At 47.2% G+C, this 13776-nt stretch overlaps 1 protein-coding gene across 1 annotated transcript in view; it reads right to left on the minus strand.

The window, feature by feature from the left end:
* adamtsl4 (ADAMTS-like 4) overlaps window positions 1-11443 on the minus strand; it is a 32708-nt gene extending 21265 nt beyond the window's left edge. Inside the window, exons 1-4 of the mRNA XM_084026023.1 lie at window positions 11082-11443; window positions 9544-9607; window positions 5996-6579; window positions 4664-5324 (exon numbers count right to left, since the gene is read on the minus strand). Of these exons, the coding sequence (XP_083882149.1) occupies window positions 4664-5324; window positions 5996-6579; window positions 9544-9607; window positions 11082-11104 (1332 nt within the window). The 5' untranslated portion in view covers window positions 11105-11443. The remainder of the gene's footprint in view (window positions 1-4663; window positions 5325-5995; window positions 6580-9543; window positions 9608-11081) is intronic.
* Between the last annotated feature and the right edge of the window lie 2333 nt (window positions 11444-13776).

Here is a 13776-nt window from a genome sequence, read left to right on the forward strand (position 1 = left end):
GAAGCCGGTAGCTGGTTAGTCAGTAGAACACCTGAACACAAAGACTGGACTGGAAACTGAAGAGTAAAAATGACTTTACAGGCATTTCTGGTTCAGGCTATTTCCTGCAGTCACTGTCTTTACGTTTCAGTGTTTGTTCCAATTAAACAAACAAGATATGAGACGTTAATTAGTAAGCTTTACAGGGGCTGGTTGATGCATTTCGTTGACTGAGTCAGGCTAGCTGAACCCCCCCCCCCCCCCCCCCCCCCATGTTTCCAGGGTGGATTTAGCTTCACATTGACATCAATCTCTTGATCCAACTCAAGCAAACAATCACGTTTATCAAAATGTCAATAGATTCCCTTTAAATCGAGATGACATTAAAAGAGAGATAAAGGTAAGAAATGGCAGACGCCATGGGGAGTAGGTGAGGGAGCAGAAAGGCATAAAGGAACATGAAAGAGGGAAACACACAGGAGCCGATATGAACAGACCTTTACAAGCGGAGGTACCTGGTTTCTGTAGACAGGCAGGTAGTTCTGCTTGTTAAAGTACCAACGCATAGGAAAGCACAGATCTGTGTAAATGAATCAATGTGGTTGGTGGTTTGCGTGCGTGCTCCAGTCCAACAAACAAACATCTGGGCCTGTTTATCACTTCATGAGAACAAGAGCAAGCGTGGCTGGATCTGCACACGGTGATTAGAGCTGACGAACGTGGCTCCGTGCTGATAGTCCTAATAATATACTTCCTGTGTAGCGACGCCTGTGTGATGACAGACGCTGTGACCAGATCATCCGACTCTGCCTGAAGCGTAGGTACAACACCAACTCCTCAGGTTTCAGCTGCCGGAGCGAGATCGAAGACATTTTCATGTGCGTTTAAAGTATTGGTTGTTTGTTTTTTTAAAGGTAGTATGTCTGCTCAGGAGGGTAGATTTGGTGTCAGACGTGGAGGAATGGGAACTATGAAGTCAGAGGCTCTTCAACGATGTGAATGAGATATACTACATTCATATTTGTTTAAATCCATCTAGAAAATAGCAGATTGACAAGCTTATAATTAGGTTTAGTTTCCCTGATACGTGTCATATTTATATTGTTTACAATAAATAAATAATATCACCTGAACTATTCAGGTAAAGCCTCTCATGGTCTTTAACGCTCTGCGCCTCACGTTTTTGCTGCGATGCCCTGAACACCTCAAGTTGAACAAACTTCTCCCCAGAGCCGAAGAGCCCAACGTCATGCGTTTCCCCCCATTGTCCAATCAGTTGACTGGGATGTTGGGCCTATAGAGGCAGGTGGATGCCTGGAGCTGTGTGTGGCTGTATAACTCTACCAACCATAGTTCCCATGATTTGAGCAGAAAACGGAAAGCCTGGAGGCAAATAAGTGCAGGACTTGATATTTCAGGTACGTTGTTTCATTCATTCAAATGGTCAAAGCTGCAAAATGTGAGCGTCTATCAGGGCTCTCAGATCGATCGATCAGTCACTGATTGGAAATGTTGAGTTTGCTGGGATCAGTTTTATGGAGCCATGTGAAGAACTGTCACCTATACAAACGTGTGATCTCCGCTTGGTGCTCCAGAGGTTTGCACTGTGAGTGATTGTTGGCAAATATTGACTCTGCAGAGGAGAGAAAGAGGAGCGACGGAGAAGGAATGCTTAGAGAATCTCCATAATCAAAGACTTGAGAAAGGAAAGGACAGGAAGCGGGGTTCTTTCTGTGAAATGTCTGCTTCAAGCTGGTATGTCTCTTGTTTTTTTCTTTTTTCCTTTCAGCTTCTTCTCGAATTCCACCTTTTCCTCCCCTCTCTCTCTCTCTCTCTCTCTCTCTCTCTCTCTCTCTCTCTCTCCCTCTCTCTCTCTCTCCAACAGAATAACCTCTCCTCTTGTTACACTTGATCGCTCACACAAGCACACACCCTTTTCCACGAATCCCTCTCTTCCTCGGACACAAACTTCCTCTCGTCTTCCCACAGAATCTTTTTCTCTCCATCTCTCTCCATTTGTTGCTGCCTCCCTTTTACTCCCATCTCCTCCACTTACATCCTTCCACACACACACACACACACACACACACACACACACACACACACACACACACACACACACACACACACACACACACACCTAAACATTCAGCCTCACCAGCCTTCCTCTCCCCACCTCGTCTCCCCTCTTGCCCTTACGTTTGCCCTCCCACTACTGTGTGCAGATTCTTCTAAAAACAGTGCTCTCTTTCACTACTACTTAGCTGCGAACGCACACATCACACACTCCCTCTTCCCCTTTTGCCCTTCTCTTTTCCTCTGTTCCCTCTCTTGGTTCCCCACTTGCTTCTACGCAACAGTAAAAACACACACACACATACACACAGCCAATCACACTTGCGGTGGGCCTCAGACGCGCTGTGTTATGACTAACACACCTAATAGATAATAGGATGTGTCACACTGAGTCTGGCTCACTCCCTCAATCACACACACACACACACATACAGTATATAGACACAGTACATACAAGCCTGGGCAAAGTCCCTGCATTCATCAGCACCCTAAACCTTCCTCTAAACAATGATAATGCATAAACAAATGTGGCCCCCGCAGGGGCAAACAGGGCTAAAGCTGGGGCTAACGCTGGGTAAATATGTAACACTATGAGTCAGGCCCAACCGTCACAGGACTGCTATTAGCGCTGCTGGCACACACACACACACACACACACACACACACACACACACACACACACACACACACACAGGGCCAGTATCCTGCCAGCTGCTAAATGGGGTTTAACATGGGGACTATCACACACAGCTGGGCACAGACGGGAAGGGAGAAAGAGAGGGAGATGAAAGAGGGCGAGAGAGGCTGCCAAATTATCTTAAGAGAGAAAAGTCAAGAGCCCACGAGTGCCAACCTGGGCCCCACATTCAAGTGTCCACTTCCACTCGGGGAGAGTCCGTGGTGGAAACAACGTGCCAGAGGGAAAATGCACCAGTGTGTAGGCGTGTGGTATTTAAGGTGAATCTAATCCTCTCACTTCAGATAGACCTGTTACAAGATGCCTCTCTGAGTATTTTTGTCACCACGATCAAACCTTGAGAGGGAGTCTGGATCGGTTTCCTTCTGTTTATTCCATTCGTCTGTTCCTCCGTCCATGTGCGATGTTTCACACATGGTTGACCGATTTACGTGAAATTTAAGCATGAACGATACTTTCTCACCGCTGCTTTTCTAAATAGCGTTCGGATGAGTCATCATTTTTGTTGATGTTTTTATCCTTGAATCGAGGTCTGTATTGATTAAATTATCAATATGATTTTCTGTCCTATGATTTGATCCGGATCACAATGGACTGGCAGAAATGTTGATAATGTGTGTTGTCCATAAAAGTACCAACCTATGGCTACTTTCAGGACCATCTTACACACACATTTCAGAGGCCACCAACAGCAGGTATAATTATTCTGCCTCACTTCTAAACTAATATTGATGTGATTGAAAAAGATGGTGGATGGTTGTGTTAAGGTCTGCCGATCATTTGAAGCAACCGTTGCAAAAAGGTGGAAAGTGTGATACTTTGTGAAATGTGTGAAATATGTCACATGTGCCGAAAAATGTCTATCACCTGCTTTTTATGCTTTCAAATATTCCACCATACAAATAGATACTCAATATTAAGATAATTCAATTCAAGAATGTTGGGAACCTGATCTCCAGGAGAAACGTCTGATCACTGAAAACTATTTATCCACTTTATTCTCTCTCAATCTCACATTTAATTGAGTCAAAACAAGCGTGGGATTCCTGAGTGAAACCTGAGTCACCGAGGTCGAGGTCAGTTTCTCACCTGTGTGTCTGCTTCAACCTGCCTGTCTGTGTGTCTGATACAACCAGCCTGTCTGTGTGTCTGATACAACCTGCCTGTCTGTGTGTCTGATACAACCAGCCTGTCTGTGTGTCTGATACAACCAGCCTGTCTGTGTGTCTGATACAACCAGCCTGTCTGTGTGTCTGATAATACCTGCCTGTCTGTGTGTCTGATACAACCTGCCTGTCTGTGTGTCTGATACAACCTGCCTGTCTGTGTGTCTGATACAACCTGCCTGTCTGTGTGTCTGATACAACCAGCCTGTCTGTGTGTCCGATACAACCAGCCTGTCTGTGTGTCCGATACAACCAGCCTGTCTGTGTGTCTGATACAACCTGCCTGTCTGTGTGTCTGATACAACCTGCCTGTCTGTGTGTCTGATACAACACACACACACACACCGTTGGCACTCATTTCTACTCACACGTATGTGCAATCAGTCGCAAAGACACGCGTATAGTTTCACTAGAACACACGCCTTGGAGCTGCGGGGGCAGTTGCAGTCAGTTTCCATCCGATTGCTCAAAGACAACCAGCTAGTGTCTGAGCTGGGGAGTGATCTACCTATCAAATACACTCTGCTGACCTTCAACTTCACGCCCGCCTAACTGCCCCTTTCAACACACGGCACGCATAGAAACTGAGCACGAGTGCCGGCTGAATAGATAAAGAGGTGAGCGTGGGCCGAACATGAGGAGCCCGTGTGAAAGCGAAACTACTGGGATTATTACAAAGGTGTGAAGCCATTGGAGTAAGTGGAATATGTATTTTCTTTCTGGGGGTTCTGGGTGAAGTTCTTACCTGCGAGAAGCACCTGCGGTACTCTTTCTCCGGGCCGGAGCATCTGGGGACCGGAGGAGCTGCTCCTCCTCCGTCCCTGCCCGAGTCCCCTCCCAGGCGTGGGATGTGGGGCTGCTGCAGTGGGTAGATGTTGCCGGCGGGTGGGACGTGGGGGCTGAAGCCCGGGTGGAGCTCCCCGTCGCTGGGCATGGGGCTGGAGCGGTGGAGAGAATGGGTAAAAGGTGATGCGACAGCGGGGGAGTTTGGGCGGGAGAGAGGAGGGATGGGAGGAGGCGGAGCGGTGACGGAGTGCCAATCGAAGCGGTGGCGGTTGGGCAGGTGAGATGGTGATGAGGAGCGTGAGAAGGGGTGAGAGGGTGGGACTCGCTCTCTCGCCCTCGCCTGCTGCCTATTGGTTTGTCGTTCATGGCGTTGGTTGCTGGTCGTGGTGGTTGTCGTGGGAACCTCCTCAGCGGCAGGCACCTCGGTGCTCTCCTCCTCCTCCTCACGCCTCCCTGCCTTCCTGTCTTCTCCATCACTCCCCGTCTCCTCTTCCTCTTTCCTGTCGTTTTGTGCCTCGGTGCCGTTAACGGTGTGGCGAGCCTGCCGGTTGGGACGATGCAGAGGCAGAGAGAACGGCACCCTGCCGTACCCGAACTGACCCGGACGGATGGCCGAAGACCTGCGGGTCAAAAAGAAAGAGACAAAAAAAAGAGACAAAGTATTTGGAGAGGAAGATTTACAGATGGAGAGAAAGAGCCAGAGGCCGGGACAGAGAAGGAAACAGGAAGACAGGATACAGATACAATCATAATCATAACCGACAGTGAGACAGCAGGCTGTTGTGAGCGGGCAGACTAATGCAGTTTGTGTGACAAAAGACAGAAGTAATGATGTAATAATGCAACAGATAGCAGAAGTAGGCAGAACTCCAACTCCCAGCACTCAAATCACCATAACAAACCGGCTCTGAGGCCTGAACTACGTCAGCTCTTTAACTAACGGCACCTGAATGAATCCTGTACATCAACACGGTACTCTGAGGAATCTTTTATTTTGGTGACGATTTGTATTTCAGTCACCATGGTTACTGTGTTATGGTTATGGAACTGTGAGACTAAACACACATCTCCTCATCCCGTTTGTTGAAAATGATTGTGTTTGGAGGCTGAGTGATACTGGATTTTAGAGGTTGATACCGATACCACAAACATCTGATTATGACTCACTGGCCGGTCATTTTAAGGAATCCAGTGTGACCAGAATACATATTAAGTGGAAGATTTTACAGATGAAAAATGAATATCTGTGAGAAGTTAGGCTTGAATTGGTTAGTTCGGTCGTATTACACACCTCCTAGAGGGCAAACCCTCCCGATTCGGGGAGATCGACCTTCTGCTCCCGCCTCCTGCAGCCCTCGCTGCTCCGGGATTGGTCGGCCTCCTGATGGTGCGTGCTGGCTGGTTGTAGCTGTGTGAAGGGGCGTGGTAGGGTGAGCGGTACACAGACACATGGTCTTGATTGGATGGGGAGAATTCTGGCTGGTAAAAAGGAGGGTTTGGATTGGCCTGTCCCGGCACAGAAGCTCCTCCTCCTGCGGCGTTAGTATTCCGATACAGAGGCAATCCTTGGTTGTGATCGGTGGAGATCGATGGGGCGTGGTAAGGTTGGTGTTGCCCGGGGTAATGGGGAGGGTAGTAGGGATGCACAGGTGAGAGGACGGGACCTCCGATGCCCCCAGGCAAATAACCTGCCCAGTTAGGTGGGGAGTGGGAGAGGGGAGGAGTGTGGGGAGGTGGGGGAGGTAAGCACGTCCTGCTCCTCTGGGAGACGCCCACGCCACAGGTCTGAGAGCAGCCGGACCACTCCCCCCAGACAGACCACACGCCCTCCACAGGCTCCGTGTCAAACACCTGTCTGGACCGTCTGCCTGCCACCTGGCACACACACACACACACACACACACAGATTAATTATCTATTGAAACTCTACAATCCATTAAATCCATTTTTCACTATTGTTACATTGACTAATTGTTTAAGCTCTAATAATGATTATTTTCATTATCAATTAATATTGATTATCTTTCGACTATCTTTATGTTTCATCCATCGTTAAGTGATTAATTGATAGCATGTCAGCAAATAGCAAAAAGTTCACAAGATCACAAGTTTCCATGGTAACCTCCTCAATGTTGTTGTTTAGTCAGCCGACAGTCTAAACCCACATCTTCTCAGTTTATAAGCATATAAAACAAAAAAAGAAATTAGTTAAATGACTGATCAGTTATCAAAATAGTCACACAAAAAATGTCCAACAACAAAAAAATCGACCCCAGAATCATCATGCCCAACAATGACATGCTGATTTTAAACAAAAGCTCATCTGTTCATGAGGTAACCTGTCCATCATCATCATCATCATCATCATCACACCATCACCACCTTTCAGCACTGAGCAGCAGCAGCGTCTGTGAGGCCACTAAACCGTTGGTAGCCTTTGGTTTAATCCAGCAGCATAATCGATTTTGTGAAAATCTGATTCAAAAGTCAATCCCAGTATTGTATATCATAAAATGTTACAGCTGTATAACAATAGAGGTTTTTGGCTAATTAATATGGTACTTGAATTGAAAGTGGTCTGACTGACTGTAACCTTAACTCTTCTAAAAAAGAAGAAAAAAGTTAAAACTGCGAGCCTTGGCAATATTTTAAAGAAGTACTTGACTTGTGTTGCCATTGCAAAATCAAAACTCTCTGGAGGGACTTATTTCTTCATAGTCCACTGATGAGCTGCAGTCTCGTGAGTTTCCTTCCTCCGAGGCCAAAATATAAATCCTGAACTTTTCATAGTTCCCTCTTAGCCTGAGGGAACTATGAAAAGTTCATAGAGGAGACTCGTCACCTGCCAGCAGCTTCTGAGCAGATGGATCATTCATGGCCTTTGTTGTCATATGAACGCGCTGCAGACACCACAAGATTGATATATATATATATATGTGTGTGTGTGTGTGTGTGTGTGTGTTGGTGCCGGGTCAGGCTTTGATGTCTTCTTCTGTGGTTTAAAATAAATGTTTCTCTTCTCATGTCATAACTGAAGCGTTGGCTTGGTTGGCAGCAGGGCAAACATGAGAGCTGAACAAAACTTTCCATTCAGAAAGACCCGAAACACACTTTGAGTGTGTTCATTTGTGTGCACATGGTCAGAAACATTCACGTGATGATCCTGCTGTCCAAACTGGCGGTCTGCGGTGCGAGAGGACAGGTGTAAGAGGCCTGCTGGTGTGTTTGTTTGGACGCCGCAGGCTCCGATGGCGTATTATCCAGATTAAAAGGAGCCGCCTCTGTCTGAGGTTCAAATGGCAGGAGGGTGGGAGAAAGTAAGGAGAAAGGAGTGAGGGAGGTGAGGGGAGGTCGAGGCAGACAGGCTAATGACGGTGTGTGTCGGTGGTGTGTCGGTGGTGTGTGTGCTTCTGCAGGGGAGGTGTGGTCTGCTGTAATGAGTGACATCAAACACACAGCTGCCACATAACTGGGACCATTAATGAGCGGCGTGCAGTGACCCAACAGCAGCCACCGCTGACCTCTGGAGCTACTGGTTAAACTCCTGCGACACTGTACGGCCCGGCCTGAACTCTGCCTCGCCTTGTTATTACACTTTTTAAACACATTACCTTCCACCGTGAGCTCTCTCCAACTGTGGGTCGCCTTAACGGCAGCGGTGCACTTGTTTAAAACAAACCTGACATGTGTATGTTGAACTCTTACTCCGCCGTGAGGAGATCCAGACCTGAACCAGGTTTCCGGCAGAAGAGATGGGCAACACAACTCACAGTCCTTCTTTTTTCAGTATTCAGAACCGATGTTTCAACCAAAGTGAAGGATTGAGTGTTTATGTTTAGGTTGATGAACTTGTATCTTAAACCTGCAGCAACAGATGTATGCCACTTAGGGACATGTCAACACTTTTTTTTTGCAACTTGCAAAGTGGCTTATTTACCAACCCAACAGTTAAGAAGGAAAGGCATGTTGTTTTAAGGCCAACAGTCTCTTTCTTTTAGCTCTTTTTTGGTCTCCGCCAACTCAGGGACACATCTGGCTTTTTAGCTGCTAAACGCTCCGCCGTGTTCACAAGCTAGTCATGAACAGTGAGCAGGTGGACGGTTGGGTTCTTCAAGCTTTTTCTCTCTCTCGCTCTGTAAAGTGAGAGTTGCGAATGATCATTCTCTGAAACTTCTCCGCAACTTTCACATTATTTCATCCATTTTTATTATAACTATAGCAACAATAGCCGCTTTAAGCCAGATACACATTTAGAATAGATTGTCAGAAAAATGCATTGACACAGCTGCTGATTTTGCAAAGAGTAGCTCACGAAACGACGCTGTTATCTATGACATAAATGAGTTCCAAAGTTCAGCCGAAGCTGATATGAGGCTTCAGCTGTCTGAGTTAGTCAAATCAAATAGATATCTTCTTACTACAAAATATGCTCCTTGGGTTTTCATAGACGTGTTTCCTCGCTGAGCTGCAGTGGAGGGACACTAACACTAACACAGAATGGAAAGCGTTTGGGATACCCACTTCATTTGACTGACTTGCTTTTTTGCAAAGTAGACTATGGATTTTTTTCCGATCGGGCTCCCCCCCCAACTCTTTGTGCTTTATACAAAAGGTGAAAATGACATAATAATAATAAAAAAGATGAAAAAGAAAGAGATCTCTTCGTAGCCAGTATGAACGCGTGCAGCGTCCAATAGCACGTTCAATGTGCATACGAGCCAGTCAGGATAGCTTTAAGACACAAAAAGAATGTGCATCCATCCCCTAATTGTCACCTTTCACCCCTCTGTCATGATGCCGTTGTGTGTGCATCTCACTCGTAATGAGCCGGCGACTCACCTTCCTCTTGGCTGCCTTGGTCACGGAGGTCGCGACACCCACAACGCCCCATAGCACATAGAGCCTGGAGGGATGAAGGACAGAGGGTGTAAGAAGTGGCGGATATACACGATTTAAACATCAGCAGGTTGAATAAGGTCTTTTAGAAAAGACATAACTGTTCCATGACCTAAACCTCCAGGCAGTATATGTCGTGCAAGCTCACAGAGACGTTCATTGTCCTCTTCCCCAATGGTCATCAGCTTTCTGTCCCTTTTTCAGGAATGTATATTTGGTTTAGAAACAGTGTTAAATGTGTTGGAGTGAACACCCGATCATATGTTCCAATGACTGATCTCTACCTTAGCAACCAATTATGGCACCTTTCCCCCTACAGGTGGTGCAGCGTTACAGCAGGGAGCCGTGAACACACCTTTCCTTTTCCCCTTCAGGCTTCACAGCAAACATCTCAATCAATCCGGGGAAGCCCTCAGAGGTGCTAACACACTAATGGGTTTAACCAGAAAGTATGTTCCCCCTCCACATAACTCTCTCTGGGACTGTACACACCCTGAGGATGTGGCTTACACACACACACACACACACACACACACACACACACACACACACACACACACACAGTTTATATTAGAGGTCTGTGTTCAAAGGATGTGGTTTATGCTGTGGGATGGTGTTGGATGTTCGGGTTATTGTCTTTAAGCGTCTATAAAATTGACTTTATAAAAGTACTTTAGGACATATGACACACTAGAACGGTTCAAAGCTGTTGAGTCTTTGAAGCCTTATACTTCTCTTCAAGGTGGAAAGATTCAGATACATGTGCTTGTTTCACAGTAGCCACAACAACCTCTATAAAATTGCCGAGACAAGTGCGTTGGAAACAAGTGGAATTCCACCTCTTCATCTGCCAAGTAAATAACCAGAACACGATACTAAACAACTTGCTCAGATGGACAACTCGGGCTGACCACGAGAACCAAACCATCACCACAACCACTAGTCCGCAGGCCACATGTACTCGGGTAATTGGTGCCTTCTTCCCAGTGTGGTGCACCGCCGTGGTCTCTGGAAGCTCTCCCCACATCAGACTGCATAACTCTCCCGAAAAACACAGACAAAGGTCCCGCACAGTCCGACACAACAGCTCCGCTGAGGCCGAAGTAACGACCCCCTACCCGGGTCCACGTTTCCCTGGCCGCTACAGTGGCACATTGTAGAATAAACTCAGAGCCGCGGGGACGGAGGGAGAGAGAGGGAGAGAGATATTCAACAGGGGGGGAAACTCACAAAAATCCGCCCTGAGGAGAAAGACTGAAAAAACTGAAACCCAGAAGCCTTCGGGTATACATTCCTATCGCATATGCGGCGCGGCGCGCAACAAGAAGGCGTCGTGCGTAAAAGCCCAAACTTCGCCACAAACTTCGCCACAAAAAAACCCAACTTTTTAATCTCTTCCACGCTGAAAGGAGGATACACCCCCTACCCGTGTGGAGTTGTGTACCAGCGGACTGAGAGGCGGCAGGTTGTAGAACTTTTACCTGAATAGTAAACCGAGCCGCATGCTCCTCCAAGAGTCCGCAGCTCCGCGAAGAATCCCGCTGCTGATGGTCAGTCCAGGTTTGGGGATCGGTTAGTGGTCCGTTCCGGTCCGTGTAGTCCTGAAAGAAATGTGGTGAAGTCCTGTGAGGGCTTCTTCAAGCTCTCTCTCTCTCTCTCTCTCTCTCTCTCTCTCTCTCTCTCTCTCTCTCTCTCTCTCTCTGTCTCTCTGTCCCTTTCCTCCTGTCACAGTCACTCCCCGTGATTTTAGAGTGGGAAGGGTTCTGTTTTTCTCTCTCTCTTGCAGTCCGTTCACTCGACAACTTTTTTTGGGGTCCTTATTATAAACTGGTGTGACGCCTGGCAGCCCGGGGGGGGGGGGGGGTGGACGACAGGAGACACAAAATGGACAGATTACACAACTCTCCCTCTCTCACGTATAAAGCATACACTCCCACTGCCTCTCTCTCTCTCTCTCTCTCTCTCTCTCTCTCTCTCTCTCTCTCTCTCTCTCTCTCTCTCTCTCTCTCACACACACACTCACACACCTCTACGGGCCCTGACTAAGCCATAATGACTCTCAGAGCAGCTTTCCCAGTTGCACAATCCACCATAAGAATGCTACATTGTACCAGCAGCCACACTGATCAGTAGTTATGATCTCCTCACTGTCGGAAACAGGCCTGAGCTGCGTAGCAGCGAAGTACAAAGCTGTGTGGTCTACCATTGTTGCCAATGCAAACACTAATTGTTCTGTAACAAAGTGGAAAATTAATGTGGAGAGTGGAACATTTATTTTTGATGTTTTGCATGGATTAAATATGGCCGTTGACCATGGCAGCATGTATTTCCCTGCTAGACAGTTTAGAACGCTACAAACATGGCTGTGTTCTCATAACTGTTTAATCACATAAGTGCTGGAAAACAAGACACGGTCCACGAGATAAGTGCACCCAAGAGACATGCCGCTTCTGAGTAAGAGTGTGTGTGTGTGTGTGTGTGTGTGTGTGTGTGTGTGTGTGTGTGTGTGTGTGTGTGTGCATGGGGGTGTGAACTGTGGGCTCTGAAGCAGATGTTAAACTGCCCGATGCCAACTTGTTTATACTATATGTATTTGGTTGTGAGCCACTGACCTTCTCCGTCAGTCGAAAACAGAAAACCAAACACAACCCACAGGGGACAGGAAAGAACGTCTTGAAAATATATTGTCGAAACCAAAACACTTCCACAACGTACAAATAACCGGTATCCTTCCTCCATCCAAAACTGATGAATGAATGGAAAGCGATTCTCTCTGCATTCATTGCACATGTGATGATTAACGAGTGTCATACAATAAGAAGGAGTGGTTGTTTCATTTGAAAAGTTTAAGTTTGCTAACTCTGACTCCAGAATGGGGGAAAGAAGTCAGACTATTTATTCTTTCTTTTGACTCCTCTAATATGTCAACCATAATAAGTCATTAATACATTTTGTTGTTAACATGAAAGGGGCTTTGTTGTTTTGTTTCAAATGCATGTGCTGCTTTCTGGATCTGGTTTCTATGAATCACTGGTGGCTTTTAAGACCACCAGTGAAATGACCGCTGAGATGATCAGTGAACACAAGAGAGGATTAGGAGGAGGGAACAGAGATCAGTGCATGAGAATAAAAGTCAGATGAAATATGGATCGATGAGGAAAGTGATACTAATGTGGTACTAAAACCCTGTTTACTACTGAGGGATCAGAGTCCAACTCATCAACAGAACATTTCCCACCCTGCCGCCTCAGAGAGGAGAGGCGGTGGAAGCGTGAGAGAGGCGGTGAGTGGAAGCGAGGGCGGCTCCGCGGTGCGTTATGGTGGAACACGTACTTACACACCCAGGGGTGTGGGTGTCCCCGGGCCAGCCTGCTGCTGCTTTTCTTGGACAGGCATCCGACAACATGGACCCGGCGGCCACGGTGATGGAGATCAGAGACTTCAAAGCCGGCCGCGAGGCGACAACAGGCGATTTCAACCACATTACAGAGAGGGCTTAAGATCTGATCTGCCCAAATCAAGAAGTGAATGTTAGAGAATACCAGGATTGATGAGGGGGGATTCCAGGCCAGTGTCGGGTATGGGTGTGTGTGTTTGTTTTGTACGTGAAAAGTGAAATTAATATCTCTGTACTTCTAAGCAGCATGTCTATCAGTAACTGCAATTAGCCAGAGGTCATTGCCATGGCCACCGCTGGCCCGTGACCACTTACAGCCCTCTTGCCCCCCCCCTCCCTCCCTATCTCTCTTTCTCTGGATCCCAGAGAAGCAATAACATACGTGCCGACATGCAACACCAACCGCAGAATCCCGATTAGCAAAATGTCTGTATCAAGTAGTCACCACAACATGCAGTGTGTGTGTGTGTGTGTGCATGTGTGTGTGTCCGGGAGGTCCGTGTGCAGCAGCAGATCTGTTTTGCTTCTCGGATGGCTGATTTGAATAATAGTACTGCAGATCAGAGTAGCAGGGCCCCGTGGGAGTGATACATCACTCTAAAAACCCCTTGCATGCACACACACCCTGCCTTCAGAAAACACACACACACCCCGGCCCCGGGCCCAGTAAGCCTTTTAACTGTTAAAGTTAATGAGGCCTCAAGGCTTCTTCAGACCAGCAGAGGGTCGGGACACCTCTGTAAAGACAGCCACGAGACAGAATGACCTGAAAGGGAACT

The sequence above is a fragment of the Eutrigla gurnardus genome (assembly GCF_963514095.1).
Source record: "Eutrigla gurnardus genome assembly, chromosome: 14".
Taxonomy (NCBI): Eukaryota; Metazoa; Chordata; class Actinopteri; order Perciformes; family Triglidae; genus Eutrigla; species Eutrigla gurnardus.